At 42.0% G+C, this 24,767-nt stretch overlaps 1 protein-coding gene across 1 annotated transcript; it reads right to left on the bottom strand.

Annotated features, from left to right (window-relative positions):
- Window positions 1-21,625: 21,625 nt before the first annotated feature.
- On the bottom strand, window positions 21,626-24,212 carry LOC117556541 (piggyBac transposable element-derived protein 4-like). Its single transcript, XM_034231891.1, has 3 exons — window positions 24,128-24,212; window positions 22,677-23,665; window positions 21,626-22,401 (listed from the first exon to the last, which is right to left on the bottom strand). Exons 2-3 carry the CDS (start codon window positions 23,662-23,664, stop codon window positions 21,626-21,628), a joined length of 1,764 nt encoding a protein of 587 aa, XP_034087782.1. The 5' UTR covers window position 23,665; window positions 24,128-24,212.
- Between the last annotated feature and the right edge of the window lie 555 nt (window positions 24,213-24,767).

The following is a 24,767-nucleotide window of genomic DNA, read 5'->3' as shown; positions in this document are numbered from 1 at the left end:
CTATTATTTATTTTAAAACATTTCTGTTTAGAGTGTATTATTGAGAGTAAACATATTTTAATATCCTGAGTTGAAAAGAAAACCAATTAATTTATTACACATTTGTGTTCTCTCTGTTATTTTTCTTTCTCCTTTTATGATTAAATTAAATTAACTCGACAGCACTGAGGTAGTGTGCCAGGGTAGCACAATCCTCTAAATTAGTTATTTTCATGGAAAGTTTGAAGTTTTAACTTGCATCTTAACTGCATTCAAATGAAAGCTTTAGCGCAAGTTCAATAAGGAAGACCTAACATGAGTCACTTACACATCACTCTATGGCTCCCTTCCCCCCTCATTAAATACGGGTACTCTCGCTTTGGGAGTACAGAGATTGAATGGCCCTGAGTAGAGACCCCCTCACCCCATACTCCCGCAGCACCTCCCACAGTAACTCCCTGGGAACTCGGTCATACGCCTTCTCCAAGTCTACAAAACACATGTAGACCGGATAAGCGTATTCCCAGGCCCCCTCCAGGATCCTTGCGAGAGTAAAAAGCTGATCCGTCGTTCCACGACCAGGACGGAATCCGCATTGTTCCTCCTCAATCCGAGGTTCGACAATCGGCCTGACCCTCCTTTCGAGTACCTTAGAGTAAACTTTCCCGGGGAGGCTGAGTAGTGTGATGCCTCTGTAATTGGCACACACCCTCTGATCCCCCTTTTTAAAAAGGGGGACCACCACCCCGGTCTGCCACTCCTTCGGTACTGTTTCCGACTTCCACGCAACGTTGATGAGACGTGTCAACCATGACAGTCCCTCAACACCCAGAGCCTTCAGCATTTCCGGGCGGATCTCATCCACCCCCGGGGCTTTGCCACTGTGGAGTTGTTACGTTTCATGCCAAATCGCTATATATCCTTGTTTAACATGTACGGCAAGATGCAGTTCCTTTCCAAACCGCGATAAACGCCGAACCTATTTTGAGCCTAAACGCGATATATCTTCTCTACCAATCAGAATTCGGTGAGCGTTCTATGCAATCCAACATGGCGGCGCCCTGAGTTGAGGTTTGTTTATGTTCATTCAGTCTTCGAAATATGTCTTTAAACTGTTGTAACACCTTTGATGGCCTGGATGAGCCAGTGAGACCTACACCTGGGGGTAGAAAACGTCGACTGGATAAAGAAAACCACAAAAAACAACAACAAAAGAAGGTTCGTCACTCGGGTGGCGCGTTAATACCGACTGTGGGATGTCAACACAAAGCTGCTGCGAAAGGTTTCTGTCAGGCCGAGAAGCTGTCACCAGACGACCTGATGATGAACTTCAAACATTTCTATGAAAAACCAAACAAGGTTGACCAGGACCGGGCTATACTTCATCTCCTGGACATCACGCAAGTGAAAAGGAAGCGTCCGAAAGTTCAAGACGTAAACAAACAAAAAGACCGGAACGTATCTGTAAAGTTCAATCTCCTGTGCAACAGTCACCCAGAGAAGGTTCCCGTTTGCAAGGCGACCTTCATTAAAGTGTTTGTTGAGTACAACTTTCGTTTCAGGCCTGCTAAGTAGCCTGCTGGCCTGAGGATTTTACGTTACGTGTATTGTTGTTGTTGTTAGCATCTGGTGCTAGCTAGCGGCGCTAATGGATATAATGAGCTGTCAACAAGGTGGAGAAGAGTCCTCTCCTGTCAGACTGAGAGACTGATAACTTCAGGTGAGGTAAAGGACTGTTTAGATAGTTAACTTAGTCTAAGTTATCTCAGTGGGTCTCAAACGGTTTGGTCACCATTTATGTAAACACATATTTCCATTTGAGGGGGGAGTGATTAGTAAAATATGCATGAATAATACAAAATAAAAACGTTAACTAGGTGAAAAAAGGTAAGATAAACTTTAAAAACTTGTTGAGAGCTAAAACTAGTCTTTGCTGCTGCCTCAAAGAGGAGCAGGGGGAGAGGAGGGAGACGAGTGAGGCTGATTCAGGAGGCCAGACACACTCACAACTATAAATGAACCAAAAACAAATAAATAAACAAGTTTCAATGTTTTTTCATATTGGATATGGTATGTTATTGGTTATGGCCATGATTTTATGATTTTATGATTATTTAAATGTATACAGTTCTGTTTCATATGGGTGTAGTCTCTTTATTTCCCCCTCAAAATGCACCAGATTCATGCATTTAAGTCCAACATTTACACATTGTGTGTGTGTGTATGAATATCATTATCATTACTTTTTACAGGTTCAACACTTTACTGAATGCCTTATTGAATGTATTACTGAATTAGTTGCCTATTGAATATCGTTATCATTACTATCATTACTTTTTACAGGTTTGGCCTAAATGTGTTACTAAATTATTTTGAATGTATTTTTAACATTGTTGTAATAGTGGTATTTGTATGTGTTATATATTGTTATAAATTGGACAATATTGAAATGTGAAATTGCAAATATTTATTTTATTTTACTATTTAGTTTATGTTACTATTTATTTTATTTGGGTTTTATTTATTTCATGTATTTGCACTTATTTGATTTATATTCATTTATAGTATGAGTCCCTTATCATATGTTGCATGTTCTCGTTTAAAAAAAAAAAGACATAAACCATCAATTAAAAAAAATGCATGGATTTATAGCGTTTTGAAAAAAATGGATGGATTTATAGCGTTTTTAAAAAATAAAAACTTTGATTTAATCAAAAATATTGTTGTTTGATTTAATAATCATTGTTCAATATGTTCAGACTGAGCCAACAAACCATTTTAACAAGATACATTTAATATTAACAAAATGTGTGAGTCTAGGTAAAAAATGTAATTTTACTGAAAACTATTCAAATGGATATATAGCGTTTTGGAAAATAACTCGTCATATTGGAAGGTAGAAACGGAGATGTTTAGATAAAACGTGGAAGATAACGTTTATGTAGCATTTATTTATTGTTGAAATGATGACATTTATAACGGGATCAAATCTAACTGAATGGCCTGCTGCTGCCGAATGCATGGGGCAAGTAACTGGGAAAAGTTTCAAAAGTTATTACATCGTTTCAGATAATAAATAATTATGATAATGCATTCTATTTAGGGGCGCCTTTCAAAGCACCCAATGACACCTTACAATGCATAAACTATTCCAAGGAAAGGTTTTAAGACAGTACAAAGAATGCAGTCTGGGTGAGTTTTTCTTTTTATGTGCGGTGCAGATGAGAGAGCTGTCCAGAATGACACTAAAATGTTGTGTTTGTGCTCTTCATAAGCCATTAAAACAGTAAAATACGTGTCTCCCGTTCACCAAAACATACCCATCTGTTATGGAAAATAAAGTATTCTAAAGAAAAGAAAGAAAAGATAAAAAAAGAAGAGGAAAGAAAGAAAAGATAAAAAGAAGAGGAAAGAAAAAAAAAAGATAAAAAGAAGAGGAAAAAAGAAGAAAAAGCTAAAAAGAAGAGGAAAGAAAAAAAAGAGAAGAAAAGGAAGTATTCTAAAAGTAATCTGCCACCGGTACCGGTGGGATTGTGGTTAGTTTCTGATGCGCAGAAGAAAAATCTGGCCCACCCTATATTTTTACAGGCCCACCCTAAAGAAAACCTACCAGTTTCACCCACTGTCTCTGCCACCTCCCTCCATGCGTCGCTCCTCTGGTTTGTATCCCGGTAGATGAACAGAGACTGATCATACAGCACCGGGTGATTCACTACCGCTATAATGAATTTTCCCTCAAATGTTTGGAATATGAGGAATTACCTGCGTAGTCTCTCCCAGCATACACGCGGTCTGATTGGCTAGCGCTTGTACTGGCAGATTTGCATAAACGGGATTTCATTGGCTGACGCTTCTGCCGAGGCGCCAAAAGTTGAACATTGCTCAACTTTTTGAAGCGAGCAACGCCAGCAAACGCTCCACATCGCTTCCCAAAATACAGTTCTGCTAAAAGTGACGTCACCCCATTCAAAGTGAATGGGCAGAAGCGTTTGGAAGCTGTAACGCACGCCACCGTGTGGACAGGCCGTCACAGTGGCTCTGCGCCAGAAACATCCAAAAAAAAAAAAAAAAAAATTCTGGAATATCACCCCTCCACTCCCATTAACATCCCTCAGCTAGCAGCTGCGCTATCTACTCACCCAGATTCCGTGTTTGTTGACTATCTCCTGTCAGGGCTCTTCCAAGGCTTCAGGGTAGGGGTCCTCCCATCTCCCACAGTGACTTTCGTAGCAAGAAACTTACAGTCAGCCGCTAAAGAACCCAACATAGTTTCCCAGCTCATCGACAAAGAACTTCTCAAAGGATATATATAATCGGTCCTTTTAGCTCCTCCCCCTTTTCAGTGTTCCGTTCAAATCCCATCGGAGTAGCCACATGTAAATAAAAGGCTGATTTTCGATCTGTCCGCTCCCTGCTCCGGCCCATTCTGCAGCGTCAATAGCATCATCCCTCCAGATCAGTTCTCCCTTCACCATGCCTCAGTGGATAATGCAATAAAGATGATCAAGTTCACAGGGCACGGAGCTCTCCAAAGCGGACATTACCGATGCCTTCAAATCATCCCCATTCATCCGTCTCAGTGGAATTTGTTCGGTATTAAGTGGGAGTCCAAACTCTACTTTCACCGTTTGCCTGACCTTCGGGTGCAGAAGCAGCCCCCGCATCTTCAATTCCTTCTCGGAAGCGCTCTATTGGATCCTGCTGAACATCGTCAGAATCTCCTCCGTCCTTCACCTACCGGACGACTTCCTCCCCACAGACCCGCCACAGGACAGCTCAGGGATCTCACTGGCCAAGCTTAAACACTGCTTCAGGAGTGAGGTGTCCCTCTCTCCAAAGAGAAAACGTTAGGTCCCGACACACGCTTAGAGTTCTTAGGCATCATCCTCGACTCCATAGACATGAAGGCGTCTCTCCCCTCCGAGAAATTGCAGCGCATCCGGGACATCATTACATTACATTACATTACATTGCATTTAGCTGACGCTTTTATCCAAAGCGACTTACAATAAGTGCGTTCGACCAACACAATACAACTTGAAGAAAACAGAATCATATAAGTACATCAGGCTTCATAGAGCAAAAACATTTCAAGTGCTACTCAACTGGCTTTAGATAAGCCAGTCCTTTATTAGTATAAAAGTGCTTCGTTAATAGTTCTATCGCTCGAAGTGGAGTCGAAAGAGATGAGTTTTCAGTTTGCGCCGGAAGATGTGCAAGCTATCTGCTGTCCTGATGTCAATGGGGAGCTCATTCCACCATCCTGGAGCCAGGACAGCAAACCCACGTGTTTTCGCCGATGGGAACTTGGGTCCCCCTCGCAGCGAGGGCGCAGCGAGTCGTTTGGCTGATGCGGAGCGTAGTGCACGCGCTGGGGTGTACGGTTTAACCATGTCCTGGATGTACGAAGGGCCAGATCCACTCGCAGCATGGTAAGCAAGTACCAGTGTCTTGAAGTGGATTCTAGCAGTTACCGGAAGCCAGTGAAGGGAGCGGAGGAGCGGAGTAGTGTGGGAAAATGTAGGAAGGTTGAAGACCAGACGAGCCGCTGCATTCTGGATGAGCTGCAGAGGTCGGATGGCACATGCAGGTAGACCAGCCAGGAGGGAGTTGCAGTAGTCTAGGCGTGAGATGACGAGAGCCTGGACCAGAACCTGAGTCGCTTTCTGTGTCAGCTGGGGACGTATCTTCCTGATGTTGTAAAGCGTGTATCTGCAGCAACGGGTTGTAGCAGCGATGTTTGCAGTGAAGGACAGGTTGTTATCTAGGGTCACACCCAGATTCCTTGCAGTCTGAGTCGGGGAAACAACTGAGGTGCCGATGTTGATTGTTAGGTCAAGAGTGTGACAATCTTTTCCCGGAAGTAAGAGCAGCTCAGTCTTGTCAAGGTTGAGCTTGAGGTGATGAGCAGACATCCACTGAGAGATGTCAGCTAGACAAGCAGAGATGCGTGCGACGACCTGGGTCTCTGAGCGGGGAAAGGACAGAATTAATTGGGTGTCGTCAGCGTAGCAGTGGTAAGAAAAACCATGCGGGCTAATGACAGATCCGAGCGAGTTTGTGTACAGGGAGAAGAGGAGGGGACCAAGAACAGAGCCCTGAGGGACCCCTGTAGTTAATTGACAAGGGTCGGACTCAGACCCTCTCCAAGTCACCCTGTAGGTACGGTCTTTCAGGTATGAGGTGAGGAGGGAAAGTGCAGAGCCTGAGTCATCACCAAGTCATACTGCGAGCAACAAGTTATCACAAAACAACAGTTGCTCTCCCTTCTCGGACACCTCAACTTCGCCATGCACGTCATCCCCCAGGGGCGCTCGTTCATCTCCCGCCTCCTGGACGCAGCATCAGCGGTCGACAACCTCCATGACTGCGTTTTCTTAGACGAAGGCTGCCGCTCAGACCTACGGTTCTGGTCCCTCCTGCTCGCCCACTGGAACGGAGTTACTTTCTTTTACGATGGCCTCGTGCGTTCCTCTGACTCAATGAGGTTCTTCACGGATGCCGCCCATCCATGGGTTTTGGAGGTTTCTTCCAGGGAGAGTGGTTTGCAGGGTCATGGCCCCGTCAATTTCTACCTCAAGCAAGTTCTCATTAAATCCGGCCTATCACCCATATCATACCCGGGACATTCCTTCAGGATAGGTTTAGCCACCTCTGCTGCTAATCAAGGTCTCTCTACCTCATCCCTACAACAACTAGGACGGTGGTCCTCCTCCGCCTTCACAACCTTCATTCGTCCGGACATCAGCGCCGTACGGGCTTCCCAAAGATCTCTCAGACCCTAACTATGGTATCTATGCATATAACTGGTGGTGGTTCATAACACGTCTACACGTATACATGTCTCATCATGGTATCGGATTTCAAACTGCATTCCTGTCCTAGTCCGTGGGCCCCCGCCCACAGGGAACAATGTCTCGTCTCACGCTGCACCTACCTGTAACGGGCTTCATCTCCTGCACGCAGGTATCCAAATCCCAGGCCCTTGCTCAAATGTGTCAGTGTAAAATGTATATCCTGCGAAGTCAGGCGTGGACTCGGGCCACCGTACACTTCGGTGTCGTGGCTTTGGGTCACCGTACACTTCGGTGTCGTGGCTTCGGGCCACCGTACACTTCGGTGTCGTGGCTTCGGGCCACCGTACACTTCGGTGTCGTGGACGTTGGGCCACCGTAAACTGCGGTGTCAGTTACAAAACAAAGAAAAAATAAAGAAAGAGAAAAAGAGTAAAGAAGAAAAAGAAATAAAATATATATCCTGCGAAGTCAGGCGTAGCTTCGGGCTACCGTACACTTCGGTGTCGTGGATGTTGGGCCACCGTACACTTCGGTGTCAGTTACAAAACAAAACCGTTCGACCTTCGGGCGGCGTAGTCGAGCCCTGCTAGCCAGGCAGGCGACCCGCAGGTCGTTTTCAGATAAGACCGGCACTGATTTCGGCCCAATGCCGCTTACATATGTTAATCTATTATCTTTCATTCCCAGATCACCAGTCACCCCACAAGGTAAGCAACTCAGTTCATCTCAGTATTTCATACTTCACTGGTTTTGGGGATTTCATCGGAGCGGTTCTTTCCCTCCTGAATGATTATCCTGCAAACCGGGGCCTAATCGCCAAACACCATTACATTCTCCTGTTGTATTATCATGGCAATCATTTCATTCATATGACGTGTAAACAATAAATATGTAATCCTTACATCACGTCTCTCTGGTTTGAAATGAAAGCTTTAGCGCAAGTTCAATAAGGAAGACCTCACACGAGTCACTTACACGTCACTCTATGGCTCCCTTCCCCCCTCATTAAATACGAGGGCATCACCCCTCAGCAGCCAATTGCTGCACATGCTAAATTCCTTAAATGCCTGCTCTTCCTCCCTGTCAGTTGTCATTGCAGATGATCACACGCAACCCGCCTCCACCCCTCTCGCCTCCCGTCTCCTCCAGGACAAAGCTAAACCTTCCTCCTTCAGACCGGTCTCACCTACTCATCACCACCACCAGTGTCTAGACGCCGGGGATTTCATCGGAGCGGTTCTTTCCCTCCTGAATGATTATCCTGCAAACCGGGGCCTAATCGCCAAACACCATTACATTCTCCTGTTGTATTATCATGGCAATCATTTCATTCATATGACGTGTAAACAATAAATATGTAATCCTTACATCACGTCTCTCCGGTTTGAATTGCTGATAGTTGTCCAATGAGTTTAGAAAATACCTCCATCACCCCTGGATCAGCCCCTAGGTCAGATCACGGCCATCTTTAAACTCTTGACTGCATCTTGCATTAATGAGATCCTATCACAACTTGACTTATTGATTGTTGTTATAAATATAAACAGCATATTTGCAGACTAATAGTGAGAATAGTATCTGTACACCTGCATTCTTATGGTTGGACATTACTAGAATGATCCCCGGATTGTGACACATGATTCAAACATTGATGTGTTGTAGCGATTCTGCCTGTCATACCAACACACACAATCCCTCCTGTGATAGAAAACCTACCCGCCCACTCCTCCACTAGCCATTAAAAATGTTTCGTCAGCTGTGACAAGGCGGGTCGATAAAAGAGGGGAGCAATCCATCGCGATCGTCACGGGGGAAAAAACCCTCTTGGCTGCACGGAAGCTGGTGCTCGGCCCCGTTGGATCGCTGTTTCTCTGCTGCGGAGAGCAGCGCACGGAAATGTAAATAGAATGCCGGCAGGCGCTGACACCTCCGGGTTGGGAGTTTAGTCAGGGAAGACGGCATAAAACCCGGCCTGGACTTAATACTCAGATCTGACTACACGAAGCAGGGTAATCTGTATTTATTTAAAGTGTTTTGTGGGAGGATGGGGAAATTAAACGAAGATGTGTTTTCTGTTGTTGGTGAACTGAAACTAATACGCTATGTGGATTATTGTTTTGGGATATCCGTGGACTGTACAAAGAAAACCTGGAATGGAGTTTTGTGGATTATATTATTTTTGTTGGACTATTTTTCATGAACTATATTGATTACACTTTTTTCACTCACATGGGACTCATTGTTTTTTAACTATTGAATATATTATTTGTCTGCATTTAAAGAGATGTGTTGTGTGTTTTTGTTCAAAGGTATTCATTTACTATATTGAAAATATAGAAATATTTTACTGGTTAACCTGTTAAGCCCTGAGCCTGTTTTTCAGGTCTCAGGCTCGGAAATGATATTCCCAGAACAAATGGGGCGAAGTCTGCGAGCTAGTTCAGGCAGCCAACTCGAGCACCAATGATACATTAACACGTGACGCACCTCGTCCCTCTTACAACCAACCAAACACATTCTCCTAAACATGCCGCTCTAAGCTGCCAGGTCTTCCTGCCTCTGCCTCGCTCATGCTGCTGCCACTGCTGTGTTCACTTGCTATTGTTTCATGTTCCTGCTACTTGCCTGCCCCACCACCACCCCAGCTTCCACCTGTAGGCTCGGGGGATAGTTATCTAATCATCACTCAATGTTCTTTGTAAATCTGTGGAGTGATGAGGCCCGAGCCTAGACGCCAAACTCAAACGATATGCTGCTTATAATAAACATATTAAGAAACACGTGAGTTGTCTGACTGAACTGACTATAACTTCACTTCTAAAATGGGTAAATTAATAATGGTTTTTTTCAAAGCAATGATAAACATGTGAGTTGGATGTAGAAAAGTCAGAATCAATATAGAATATTTTTATTTTAAAGTAAATTCAGATTGAACATAGTAAAAAAATTTAAATTATAGTGTCCATCCAAAAAAAAAAAACATTACTTATAGTGAAAACCACCCGTGAATGATGGGATAGTAGACTAAAAGCTTTAGGAATCCAAACTATAACATAATAACTACCCTGTATCAAGATTGATGCAAAACAAGTGACATTTGACCTTTTTAGAGAGGTTTAGCAAAAAAAAACACTTCTGGTGTCATTTGGGTGCATTATCCATATCTATGGCCCCCCTCGGTCGTTTTTGATGATTGACACATCTTTTTTAACCGTTAGAGCCAATAGAATCAAGGGGAAGTTCCTAAAATCCATCTAAGCATTACCCATTGGTGAATGAGTGATGCGTAGCCAGAATACCCAAAACCGGCAATATGGTCTAGCTGTAGCCGCAGCAAGACGGTACACGACACGCCCCCTACACGCCGGTACACGACACGCCCCCTACACAACACGCCCACCTGACATGACACTACGGTGGCTGAGAGACGTTGATACCGTACATGGCAGATTAAAAACAAATTGCAAATGTTATTGTAGCATTTTAAGCAACTATTAGGGAAATAAATTAATAACCTAGACCAGGGATCACCAACTACATTTGTCCAAGGGCCAAAATGTATCCAATAGACACTATCGCGGGCCAGCGATTTTTATATAGTCCAGAATTTTGAAGTTGTAGACCGGGGGGGGGGTATTGAGTGTTCTGTAATCAGTTACTAAATACTGAATACATGGCTCTGAAAGTAATCAGAATACAGTTACAGTTACGTGTCTTAAACGTTGGAATCGGGTCTACTTTAACATATTCAGATTACTTTTAGAATACTTTTGGAATACTTTCTTTTTCCATAACAGATGGGTATGTTTTGGTGAACAGGAGACACGTATTTTACTGTTTTAATGGCTTATTAAGAACTCAAACACAACATCTTGGTGTCATTCTGGACAGCTCCCTCTCATCTGCACCACACATAAAAAACATCACCCGGATTGCATTCTTTGTACTGTAGAATGAATTATCATTATTATTTATTATCTAAAACGATGTAACAACTTTTAAAACTTTTTCCAGTCACTTGCCCCAGGCATTCAGCAGCAGCAGGCCATTCACTTTGATTTGATCCCGTTATGAAATGTCATCATTTCGACAATAAAGAAATGCTACATAAACGTTATCTTGCATATTTTATCTAACCATCTCCGTTTCTAACTTTCAATATATTTTAAAAGAGATCTCTCTCTCATCTGCATGCGGGGGCGGGGCCTCACAGACGCGCTGCATCTCTCTCTCGCTCACAGACATGCTGCAGCGCTGTGCAGTGTGCACACAGCTCTGCCGGTAATGAATATTACATTTTGTGAGGAAATTTTTCCACCAATAATTCCAATAAGTATTCCAAAATGTATTCACTTCAGGTTTACGAAAGTAACTGTAATCAGATTACTCGTTTTTCAAATGTAACGCCAGCTGAATACAGTTAGCCTACTTGATTTTTGTATTCTGATTACGTAACGCCGTTACATGTATTCCGTTACAACCCAACCCTGCTTCTAGGCTACTGTCCCGCAGCTCCTGCCTCTCTGTTGGACTCTGTCGCAGCAGGGCTACTGCTGTGGTGCGGAGAGCATTAACCAGACTCTTCACAACGAAGGATCACTTCTTCTTCAAGGCAGGGAAGGTTTTGCAGTACGCAGTCTACTGTCCCGCAGCTGCTGCCTCTCTGTTTAACTCCGGTACTGCACACAGTGCAGGGGCGGATCTAGACAAATATTCATGGGGTGGCAAGAGGGTGGCAGGAGATTTTGAGGGGTGGCATCCCCTGGCAGAAGTATATGCTGATTTAAATCGCAGTGTAACGGTAACGCCCTTCGGTTCGGTACACGTGTGAACCGAAGGGTACCGAACGAATATAACGTTAAATGTAAAAAATTGAGAACATGAACAACTTTCTGGAAGTAATCTTAGGTATATATCATAGAGCGACCAAGTCATTTCATTGGACGAGAGGCATACTATGAGAGCTGGTCACAGGGATATGTTCAAATGTAGTCAGTAATTTGAGGAACTGTCGAAATGGCGAACGCAGATAAAGTTGAGCTCGAAAATCCTCCAAAATCATTGAAGTCTTCGGTTTGTGAACATTTTGGTTTCGCAGTTACGTACAAGGATGACGGGCAAAGACAGGTGGACCGAACCAAAGCTGTTTGTCGGCATTGTTCAACTAACATTGGTTACGCGGCTGGCAATACATCAGACTTGCACACTCATTTGAAAAGGCATCACCTGAACGTGAATATCACCGGTACCAAAAGAAAAAAGACTGAAGTGCAAACCCAACTCCCGCTAGCATTTAAGCCTCCACCACTCGCAACAAGTTCAGACCGAGCCAAAGCTATTACAAGCACCACATATCCTTATGTTGCCATGTTAGCAAAGCGCTACCTGGCTGTATCTGCTACCTCTGTCCCTAGCGAGAGGGTGTTCTCCACAGCAGGAGACATTGTTAGTGCCAGCAGATCTGCCCTTTCGGCAAGCAAAGTTCATTTTTCTTTAAAAAAACATGAAAATACAATGACAAGCAAGTCATAATGTCAAACTGGCTGCTTAGGTACTAGCACAGTACAGTTCAAATACAGATTATTTCAGTTCATCGAAATGCTGCACCTTAAAGTTCATTTTATTATATTTTGTATTTATTTGAGTGAATATTCACAGTTTAATAATAATTAAAAACCCAAAACTAATAGTTTGTTTTGTGAGTACTAGTACAGTACAGTTCAAATACAGATTATTTCAGTTCATCGAAATGCTGCACCTTAATGTTTATTTTATTATATTTTGTATTTATTTGAGTGAATATTCACAGTTTAATAATAATTAAAAAACATTTTTTTTTTTTTTATGTTTTGTGATAATTTTTTCTGCTGTACCGAAAATGTACCGAACCGAACCGTGACCTAAAAACCGAGGTACGAACCGAACCGAAATGTTTGTGAACCGTTACACCCCTACAATCAATGTTAACTTGGAAAGCCACAATATTAATATTTTAACTCAATGACATTAGGTGATATTATTGTGGCACATCAGTAAAGCCTTACATATACATATACAAGGTGGCAGATGTAATTTAATGAATTTTAACTGAACAATAACTGAATGAGTTTGTTTCAATCTTAGACCAGCAGGGGTACCAAATCTATGCAGACTGCTGAAATAAGTACATTAATTAACTGTCTCATCGATGTTTGTCTGAATGAATATGATACTATTAACAATCATATTATTCCTATCAGCTGTCAATCCCTTTTATGATTCACATATTCATTTATTATTGAATAAACTATCTTTTTTGGAGGAGTTAATGATGAATGTTCATCGAGATGCTTGCTCACCCTCCTTCAAATTTGAAAAACAAGTAATTATATCATTGATATACAGTTACAACCTTGACTTTACATCAGAAAGAACAAATATTAAAAAAGTGACTAACTGCATCAGTTAGGGTTAAAAAAAACAACGTGTATTCAAGGCAAGGCAAGGCAAGGCAAGTTTATTTATATAGCACTTTTCAACACAAGGCAATTCAAAGTGCTTTACAAAAAATGAAAGAGATTAAGAAAATGGCATTTAAAATCAGTCATTAAAAAGAAAAGCTAATAAAATAAACATTAAAAGAAAAAATACATGGATAAAAGTTACAGTGCAGTCAATTAAACATTAAAAGAAAAAAAGTACATGGATAAAAGTTACAGTGCAGTCTAAGATATGAATAGTTCAATTAAAAGCAGCGACAAAAAGAAAAGTCTTCAGCCTGGATTTAAAAGTAGTCAGAGTTGCAGCGGACCTGCAGGTTTCTGGGAGTTTGTTCCAGATATTTGGAGAATAATAACTGAACGCTGCTTTACCATGTTTAGTTCTGACTCTGGGGACAGAAAGCTGACCAGTCCCTGAAGACCTGAGAGATCTGGATGGTTCATAATTTAGCAGGAGGTCAGAAATGTATTTTGGGCCTAAACCATTCAGTGCTTTATAAACCAGCAGCAGTATTTTGAAATCTATTCTTTGACACACAGGAAGCCAGTGTAAAGACTTCAGAACAGGAGTGATGTGATCCACTTTCTTAGTGTTAGTGAGGACTCGAGCAGCAGCGTTCTGAATTAGCTGCAGCTTTCTAATAGATTTTTTAGTGAGACCTGTGAAGACACCATTGCAGTAGTCGAGTCTACTGAAGATAAAAGCATGGACAAGTTTTTCCAAATCCTGCTGTGACATTAGTCTTTTAATCCTAGATATATTCTTTAGGTGATAGTAGGCTGATTTAGTAACAGTTTTAATGTGACTGTTGAAACTCAGGTCAGAGTCCATGACTACACCTAGATTTCTGGCTTTATCTGTTGTTTTGAACATTGCAGACTGAAGCTCAGCGCTAACTTTTATACGTTCTGACTTGGCTCCAAAAACCATTACCTCAGTTTTATCTTTGTTTAATTGGAGAAAGTTCTGACACATCCAGTCATTGATTTGTTCAATGCACTTACTCAGTGTTTGAATTGGAGCATAGTCTCCTGGTGAAATTGTTACGTAAATTTGTGTGTCATCTGTATAGCTATGGTAACTTATTTTGTTGTTCTTCATTATCTGAGCCAGTGGTAGCATGTAGATGTTAAAGAGAAGAGGCCCCAAGATGGAGCCTTGAGGAACCCCACATGTCATATTTGTCAACTCAGATGTGTATTTACCTATAGAAACAAAGTTGTTTCTGTCCTTTAAATAGGATTCAAACCAATTTAGAACTGTTTCCGAAAGTCCCACCCAGTTTTCCAGTCGGTCTAGTAATATGCTGTGGTCAACAGTGTCAAACGCAGCACTGAGATCTAATAATACTAACACTGAAGTTCTGCCACTGTCTGTGTTTAAGTGGATGTCATTAAAGACCTTTACAAGAGCAGTCTCAGTGCTGTGGTTTGGACGAAAGCCTGACTGGAACACATCAAAACAGTTATTTAAATGCAAGAAATTACTCAACTGTTGAAAAACAACTTTTTCAATAATTCTACCTAGAAATGGGAGGTTTGATATGGGCCTGTAATTGTTCATTACTGAAGCATCTAGATTATTCTTTTTTAAGAGCTGTTTAATGACTGCAGTTTTCAGGGCCTGTGGAAAAATACCTGAGTGAAGAGATTTGTTTACTATATGAAGTAGATCTGAGGCCATGCAAGGCAAAACATCTTTGAAAAATCCTGTTGGAATAATATCAAGGCAGCAGGAGGAGGATTTCAGAAGTTGAATAATGTCCTCTAGGTTTTTATCATTAATCTGATGGAATTGTGTCATGATGTCTGAATTGATGTTAAGTGGAGATAGGGACAACACATTTGCTGTTCCTGATGCAGAGGCACTGACTTCTTGTCTGATTTTCTGAATTTTGTCAGTGAAAAAAGAGGCAAAATCATTGCACGCCCTGGTGGATAGAAATTCAGAGGCTACTGACACTGGGGGGTTAGTTAGTCTGTTGACGGTAGCAAACAAGGCACGTGCGTTGTTTTTGTTTTTGGTAATGATGTCAGAGAAGAACGATTGTCGTGCGTTTTTCAATTCCAAATTATAAAGGCCAAGTCTCTCTTTATAGATTTCAAAGTGAACCTGGAGATTTGTTTTTCGCCACCTGCGTTCAGCTTTTCGACATTCTCTTTTTTCTGTTTTCACGGTCATGGCCTTTCTCCATGGAGATATTTTCTTGCCAGACACTTCCTTTAACCTAGTTGGAGCAATGGCATCTATAACATTTTTAATTTTTGAATTAAAATGATCTACTAGCTCATTTACTGAGATGTTAGCAGGGGCAAGTGTGGAAGAGAAATTCTGAGTAAACATTTCCCTAGTATTTTCAGTTAAACATCGCTTTGTGGTTACCTCTTTTTGAACATTTTTGTGAACAGAAATAGAGCTCTCAAAGAAAACACAGGAATGGTCAGAGAGTGCAACATCAGTCACCACAACCTTAGAGATATTCACAGCCTTTGAGATAATTAAGTCCAGAGTGTGCCCCTTATTGTGCGTGGGCTCCGTCACATGCTGAGTCAGTCCATAGCTATCAAGAACACAAAATAGTTCTTTAGCCCTCTGTCCTGGGGGTTGTCAACATGGATGTTAAAATCACCAACAATGACTAGACGGTCAAAGTCAATACACACTATAGACAGCAGTTCAGTAAAGTCATCAAAAAAGCTTGCACCCAAAAGCTTTGGGTGGTCTATAGATATTTAGGAACAGAGCTCGAGAGGAGCATTTCAGCCGAAGGGCCACATATTCAAAAGAATCAAAGTTTCCATACGATGTCTTCCTGCATTGAAGGGAATCATTGAACAGAATAGAAACTCCACCCCCTTTCTTATGCATTCTTTCCTGACTCATAAAACTAAAGTTGGGAGGGGTTGATTCAATAAGAACAGCTGCACTGTTATTTTGTTCAATCCAAGTTTCTGTTAAAAACATAAAATCGAGATTGTGCTCAGTGATAAAATCATTGATTAAAAATGTTTTTCCTGCCAAAGACCTGACATTTAATAAAGCTAGTTTAAGTTTGTTAAACACACTATCAGTCATGTTTTTTGTAACAAGCTGTTGCTGACATGGAATCACTGCTAAATTAGATACACTCACACAAACGTTTGAGCGCTTCCTGTTTCTATGATTCACCGCTCTTAATCTATTACCTATCAACACAGATATCGGCAAAGCTACTGGCAGGCAGGGCCCCGACATGTCCTGGAAAGAGTTGAGAGTGCCATACGCCCTTGAGCCTGGACCCATCACATATCAGTAAGAGTTTGTTGTGTTTTGTACACACACATCCTTATCAGGCTTCGGAGACTGCAGATGCCCCCTCGAAGGGAGGGGAGGTGGTCGAGATGGTGCGGGGGTAGAGGACATGCTGCCAGGGGGGGGGAGGTGGTTGACGTAGGCGCGGTGATGAGGACGGGGGAGATGGTGCGCGTCTCCGCGGTGATTTTGGTGGGCGTCGTTGAGGAGCGGGGGTAAAGGACATGGTGCCAGCCCTGCGTATCGCCTTTGTTTGGTCTTTGAACTCCAGGAAGGAATCAGTGCCAACCCTCTGTATCTCCTTTGTGTGTTCATCGATCTCCAGGAGGGTGGGCGAGGGTGAAAGGGTGAACGGAGTATCCTCAAAGGCGTTGACAGGGGGGGGGGGGTGACGGGCAGTGGAGACTCCTCCATTTGTCTCATAGGTCTCCCATAATCAGAACATTCCTCAGGCGGGTGCAGTGATAATTCTTCAGGGTTTTCTGCGTGATGTGTTGTGTCTTTCTCCTGTTTTGATTCCTCTTGCCGCTTGTCCTTGGCAGAGGGAACAGATTGATGACGCAGGCAGTTGAATATGTTAGAGATAAACAATTTCACTCCTGACTTGTTCAGGCAAACTCCATTTGCCTTGAAAAGATATCTGCGATCCCAGAAAAAGTTAAAATTGTCAATAAAATGAACAGAATGGTCAGTACAGGCCGTTGAAAGTCAGGTGTTCAGTGCAAACAATCTGCTGAATCTCTCCACTCCTCTTCTGACTGGCGGTAGAGGGCCACTGATGAACACCTCTGCATTTAGAGAGCTGGCAGTTTCCAACAAACATTTAAAGTCTTCTTTCAGCACTTCTGACTGTTGTTTCACAACATCGTTTGTTCCAATGTGCAGTACCACATTCTTCACAGTCGGATGTTCAGCCCCAATATGCAGGATCTTCTCAGCCAAGTCAGAGACCACATCCTTGGGAAAACAGAGTACTTTGGTGTTGTTCTTACTACACAGACTTTTTACATCTCTTACAGCACAGTCACCCACAATCAGAGTTTCAGGCCCAGTCGTTAGCTTTCCCTCTAGCCTTTTACTTTTAGAGTAGCTATTGGTCCTTACCCTGCTGCGTGAAGAGGACAGGTTATCCAGGTCATCAGATCTCCGGTTCTCGGTCAACGGAGCGTATCTGTTCTGGATTGGCACACTTGGTGGTTTAGGAGGATTGTTTGTAATTCTCCCTTTAGCAGCTGTCCACTGCTGTTTCCTAGTGTGAATAGGGGTTGAAGAGGCGCTCTTCCTGGGTGATAACAATGCAGGCCAGCCGGTCGCATCACAGATTTCGGAGCTCTGGGCTCTGCCTGTTATCCGTCCTCCCAAATCCCATGGAAATGATTTACTCTTAGGCTTTGCACCCAGAGAGTTCCAGGGAGGACTACCACTTGTAGATGTATTACCCGGTACACAGCCCTCCTGTTCCTTGGAATCCTTGTAGCTGCTAACTAGCTGTGAGTTAGCATACCCTTCTCCATTATTTTGCAACACTGGTAAAGTCGTGTCATTCCCACGACATACATTCAGCTAAAACATATACATCGCTGCAGTAAGTTATTATCCAGTGGAAAGTCCTTGTCTACTGGCCTGGTTAAATCAAAGTGGTTACTTTCTGTTGGCTGGGCAGTGTAGTTTTACACACCGTCTGATTTGACTTTCTCAGAAAAAAAAATATACACACGCATACAAGGTCATCATCTTAACAGTTTGTTATGCTCATCGAGTCATCCGTGAGCAGAGCATCAAGTTGGCATGCCTATTACAGCTGAATGCGGCGATTACCATTTTGTTCAGCAAAACGCCTCACAAACGTATTAAGATCCAAAGCTTTAGTGCGTTTTGATTCAATGCTGAGTACAGCCAAACTTGACATTCTCTTCTCTGTAATTGTAGACCGCAAATACCTCATTCCTTCCGTCTACTTGGGTCCGAAATGCTTCTCGTTTTGCGCCGTCCCCCGTTCAACTGAATTCGCCATCAATCATATTTCCAGTCTCGCGCCAAGGCCGGGGGAGGGGTTACAAGACTCGCGTCTTGTGCTGCATTCAGTTGCACTCGGACATTAGAGATTTTCTCTCATAAATGTCCGATGAGCCACAACTTTTCTTTCAAAACAAAGATGCCAACTGGGGTGGCAGCTGGGGTGGCAAGGCTATTGTTTAGGGTGGCAGTTGCCACCCCATGCCACCCCGGTAGATCCGCCCCTGACACAGTGGTTACTGCGAACCAGTAACCACGCCGCAGGGTCCTTCTCACTTCAGTTAAATGGATTCCTTGCGTCCCTCACTTGCGTAGTTTCCCTGCGTCTAGTCCCTACCACCAGGGAAGCATGGAGGGACGCAAGGAAACCACGAGAAGCAGGGAAATTAGTTTTAAGAGCAATGGGACATCCTTTCCTCCGGAGCGTCACGTGAAGCGACGTCCGTTTGTGATGACGCTGCACAGCTGATCGTCTGACAGAAGCTCTGTCCCCGTTATTTTTCACAAACACCCCCACTCTGTTAGCACACATTTACTGACACAAACATTTGTATAATCTGTTGTAGACCCAAATAAATAAAATAAAATAAGAACTAATTCTCAAAAAAGATAAACGCCATTCTTAAAATGTATAAACGAGCAATAGTTTGATTAATATTGAAAACGAAAAAACGATCATGGAAGTGTTTCCAAAAAATGAATAAAATGATTTTTGACCACTTTGTTGTTCAGATATATCACATATTTGTAACTAAATGAAACATGAATTGAAACAAAACACGGTATAAACTGAGGAGTGAGTCCCGTGAGGTTCATGTATTTTCTTCACTCTGCTCTCATGTCAAGAAGCATCAGATCAGTGCATGCACTGCATCGTCCAATCAGTGAGCGATACACAGTAAGGGGCGAGTGTCTGAGGATTTCATCGGAGGATGGTCTGATGGTTCCTCGGTTATCGCTCCTCCATTATCGCTCCTCGCTCCTCGCTCCTCGATTCTCGGTTCTCCGGCAAAAATAAGGCCATTGGGACGCTACTCAAGATGGCGCAGACAAATCGACTTCCGGTGAGACCGAGACCGAGGAGCGAGGAAATGAAAAATAAGAGAAGTGAGAAGGGCTCCCTGTCACCCCCGTCGTGCGGGCCGGATGAGAATGTCTGGCGGGCCGGATATGGCCCGCGGGCCGCCAGTTGGTGGTCACTGACCTAGACTATCCGTTTGAGACACAACAGTATATGACTTTAAGCACAAATCATTTTGTCTGATTAATAAATTTAAATAAAAAGGTGGCTTAGTCAACTTTATTTTTTAGTACATATAAAATAGGTAATAATGAGATCATCTATTAATTATGTTTGTCTAACTGCTACACATGTATTTATACATACATGTTGATATTTATGAACATCTAAATATAGTTGTTACAGGTTTTAAGATATAAATAATCACATCATGGGGTCATTAAGGTTTCAAACAGGTTCATGTAAGGTAGGCCTACTATAACATGAAAACATGATTTTTAAAACTAATTTCTGAATCTCACATTAGCCTGTAGTTTGGTATATTATTGATATGGGCTGGAAACCCCTTCACAATGATCATTGACTTTTTTTAGAACAAATTAGGAGGGCCAGTCAGGCCACTAATGAGCTCAATAATTCACATGTATTATTACTTTATACATTAAGAGTACTAGGCGTCTAGTACAAAACCTTTGAAGGAATCGTCATGCATTCTGAATGTTTCTGTACTTTAACAACATGGCTCAAGATCCTGTTCTTGTTTAAGATTATTCATACTAATTTGTGAATTTAATTTTTTTTTTTAAGCATTGCAGGCCTAAAGCTCCACGTCAGTGACCTATATTTAATTTCTTCCAACAAACTTTAAAAATGGCAAACAGCATGTTTTTAAAGATTTAATCTTTTAAGAAACAAAATATCAACTTTGAACAGAAGGGTTTAAAAACACGTTTTTAATGCAAATAAACTTGAAACATAAACCTATTTGTCATTTCAAAATTCACTTTTATTGTCTGCGTGAAAGGCACAGTAGGCTATGAACATATCAACATTCAACAATTACAAAGTCGTACAATATATATACCTGCTATGTCTAGGATTAAGTATGATGAGACTTTTCAGCCCGCGACCCCCAAAATAACAGTGCCAGAGACTGGCGACCCCCGACGGGATAGTGATCTCCAGTGTGCTGGGCAGTGTGGCGGCGGAGGGAGCCGAGGGCACCACCGGAGGAGAGGCAAGCGATGACAGCATCACCGTGGTGCAGATAGGGCAGAACGGGGAGTACATGGGCACGGCCCGGCCCCCCCCTGCACAGACTGAGGGGACTTCACCGGGGAAGCTGCCGGACCGAGAATTTGATCCTGCCTGCGGAGGGAGAAGGCGGTCTGCTCGGCCTGCCCTTGGCTCTGGGGTCCCTCCTTAAACAAATAAATAAAAACCTTTTAAATGAAACATTCATCTTAACCCTTTGATACACAAGCTATGGAAACCCCCTCTAAGACACAACATGGGTCAAAAATGACAGTGTTATTTAATGCATGGTTGAGTGTTTCTTTGCTATATTTTTGGAAATCAACTTATTTCATCATTAAATATTCAAAATATTCATTAAATATCTTGTTTTTGAAAACCCTAAATCATTACTTTTGTTTCTCCTTTGTTAATTACTAAACTAAAATAGTTTTTATAATATTACATCAAGTTTACAGACATGGGTCGAAAATGACCCATGTATGCAAGTGTGGTATTTAAAAAAAAAAAAGACATACTATAATAATGATTTTGTCAAAAAACATTTTAGCAGTGATTTGGACCAAAGAATAACACAATTAATATTTGAAATGTTTATTTGTCACTTTGTCACACTCACACATAGCATACACCATACAACTGATACAATTCATTTTGAACTTTTTGAACTGATAGTGAATCTGTATTGTTACTGCAGTGAACTGTGGTGAATGCTGAATGTTTAAAATGAACTCATGACACTCATGAAACAAACTCATGAAATGAACTCATATGAGTAAGTTGCAATCTAGTGCATACATGCCTCACAAATCACAACAACATGTTTGTGCTCCTTGCACACAGGGCTGGTGCACTTGGAACACCAGCTGCTGGCTTTTCGATCTTTGGCAGTTGAGCAGATCTTGCACCTCTTCCTCTTCACTTGGCCCTCCTGTGGCTGGGTGGTGGCTGCGCTTACTTTTTTTAACCCACATCTTTCCATTGCCTCTGTAATATGGGTTTGGAGGTGGGACGTGCCCTCCATGCGTCTCCTCATGTGTGGCATGACCAGCTCTTTGCCCAGCTCCTTTATGAAGAGCCGCCGTGCATTAGTCACACCACCCATGTAACCAGGGTGTTGTGCAGTGTAGCTGGTGAAGGCGTTGAGGGTGGCAACATCCAGCACATTGTGCCAGAGCACCATGGGCCACCTCTGTGTTCTCCGCTTGCAGGTGTACGTGCGAACCATTTGATCCATTGTGTCCACTCCTGATTTTGTGTGGTTGTAATATTGGATCACTTCTGGCTTCCTCTTAACACTCTGGTCATCCACTGCTGTGTCATCATGCATTGTGCTTAGCAGCACAACAGCCTTCCCCTTTTTCGGGACATAGCTCACCATTGTCATGTTGCCACAGAATCCAAATTTGGAGCTGTACTTCTCTCTCAGTTTGTTTGGCTTCATGACAGGTGGTATGTCTGGCTTGTTCTGGCGAAGAGTCCCCACAAGCGTAAGGTTCTTCTCTAGGAGCTTCTCAGCCAAAGGAATGCTGGTAAATAAGTTATCCATGGTTATGTTGCGACCTATGAATAGAACAAAAAAAATGAATGGTCAATTTAGTCAACATGTAATTCTCTAAATTCTAACATTAAAATAAACCTGATGGAATATTGATTATTATTATTATGGAGTACTGCATTGTATTTTATTCCATTCTATGCTTATAAATTAATCAATTTCTCACAATGGTAATACAAAATGAAATAGACACTATGAGAGAGTGGAAAAGTGATCTAGGTATTGTGCTAGAACTTCAAGAGTATATTCACTGTATGTATACTCTGTATTCTATATTCACCTGTGTGTCTTATTCCGCTGGACAACTGTTGGACAATATTCTCGCCAAGGTTCCTCTGAACATCCTCTCCTGGCTGTCGCCCTGTATAGATCATGCCATTGAATGTATAATGGACCCTTGCATCGCACATCCAAAAGATTTTGATCCCATATTTTGCTGGCTTGCTTGGCATGTATTGTAAGAACTTGCACCTTCCACGGAATGGCACAAGCTGCTCATCTATAGTGACACAATCACTGGGGACGAACACTTTCTTGCAATTGGCCAGGAAACAGTCCCACACATATCTGAATGCAGCCATGTGGTCTGTTTCCAGTCTAACAGCCCTAGTCCTCTTATCATCAAACCGTATGAGGCGGCGGATATCCTCATATCTGTGGAACCCCATGGTGGCCTTATACATCGGATTTTGCAGGGGATCCAGAAAGAGCTCCCGCAAGGCCACATCCCAGCTCTTGTCCCCCCCTGCAAGGAGGGTCAAACCAATAAATGCCATGAATTCCACTTTGTCGAGGCATCTCCACTCTTTTCCTTTTGCTGCTGCGGCTCTGCGTCCCTCTAAGTTAGTGCATCTTAAAACCTCCTCTATGATGTTATCACTAATGAACAACTCCCAGGCATCTTTTGGTGAAATGATTGTTGAACCAGATACGGGTCCTGGACACCTCCTCAGGATGTTATGGGTTCTTGCTCTGCCTTGAGTGGGGGGTTTCTCATTCCAGTAAGACCCCTTTTTACTTAGCCTATTGGCCTGGGTCTGAGTTTCCTCTTCAGAGGACTCATCAGACGAGTCTTCTAGCTCGTCCAAGGAGTCTTCTTCATCACCAGCAACTTCAGCTTGACCCTGTGGCACATAGTCTACGTCATCATCAGAGAGGTCAGACTCAGAGTCAGCATCAAGGATTGCTCCATCTTCCTTATCCTGTTCTTGATGTAACATCTCGATGACCATTTCAGCCGTGAAACGTGAATGAGTGTGACGAGCCATACTCTGGATGAAGAAAATCAAAATAATATTTACAACATCAGTTGATAAATTATACAGTACGCTTTTCTAATTGAAGTTTTATTTTGTTGCCCTAGCTGACATTAGCTTATACCTTTATATGACTGTATTTAAATGTATTTATTTATTATTATGTATGTATTTCCAGATTGAAAAATGGGTTGAAAATAGTATAGCGTATTTATTGTGTAAGACATGATTACATTTCATACTTGATCTGGCAAGAGAGTTGGCATGTATGCATTAGCTAATATTAGCGACCGCGATCTAGAATTGACCTAGCTAACACAAGCTAACATTAGCTAGCTAGAATAGAATATGCTAAGGTATTGCTAGCTAGAATAGAATATGCTAATGTAATATTTCTCTTTCCCAACAGGTAAGGATAATGTTCAAATGTTATGTGCAGTTATCTTAGGTAAAACAATTGTAAAACAAGACTTACATGAATCAGATCTGAAGACGCAGCCTGTTTCCTTCTGACAAGAGTGGAATGTGAAATGTTGTCCAGTTGTTTAGTTCTGACCAGCGTAGTATTCTGACAAGTGAAAAGTTGTCCACAGTAAAAATGTTCCTAACTGCACACATTTTATAAATCAAAGGTTCCTATCAAATTCACACTTGCACGGGTCATTTCTGACCCATGTGTGGAAACTTGATGTAGTGATACAAAACCTATTTTAGTTCCAAAATATAGACAGAGAAAATGAAAAAAAAATGATTTATGGTCATCAAAAACAAGATATTTAATGAATACTTTGCAATATTAAATGATGAAATGAATAGATTTTAAAAGATATAGCAAAGAAACACAGCCATGCATGAAATAACATAGGAAATGAATGCGGGTCATTTTCGACCCATGTGTGTACATTTGATGTAGTAATATAAAAACTATGTTAGTTCCAAAATTTAGACAGAGAAAATGAAAATAATGATTTATGATAATCAAAAACAAGATATGTAAGAAATACTTTGTAATATTAAATGGTTAAATACATAGATTTGAAAAGATATAGCAAAGAAACACAGCCATGCATGAAATAACATAGGAAATGAATGCGGGTCATTTTTGACCCATGTTG

The sequence above is a fragment of the Gymnodraco acuticeps genome, unplaced genomic scaffold, assembly GCF_902827175.1.
Source record: "Gymnodraco acuticeps unplaced genomic scaffold, fGymAcu1.1, whole genome shotgun sequence".
Lineage (NCBI taxonomy): Eukaryota > Metazoa > Chordata > Actinopteri > Perciformes > Bathydraconidae > Gymnodraco > Gymnodraco acuticeps.
This window is presented reverse-complemented; position numbering and strand designations above follow the sequence as displayed.

What these genes read in the sequence shown, in the direction of transcription:
- LOC117556541 (XM_034231891.1), bottom strand. Translation starts at nt 23,664, where the DNA reads ATGGCTCGTCACACTCATTCACGTTTCACGGCTGAAATGGTCATCGAG. An exon ending in CAGCGGAATAAGACACACAG is followed by an intron (nt 22,402 to 22,676) that starts GTGAATATAGAA and finishes TTCTATTCATAG; the next exon opens with GTCGCAACATAACCATGGAT.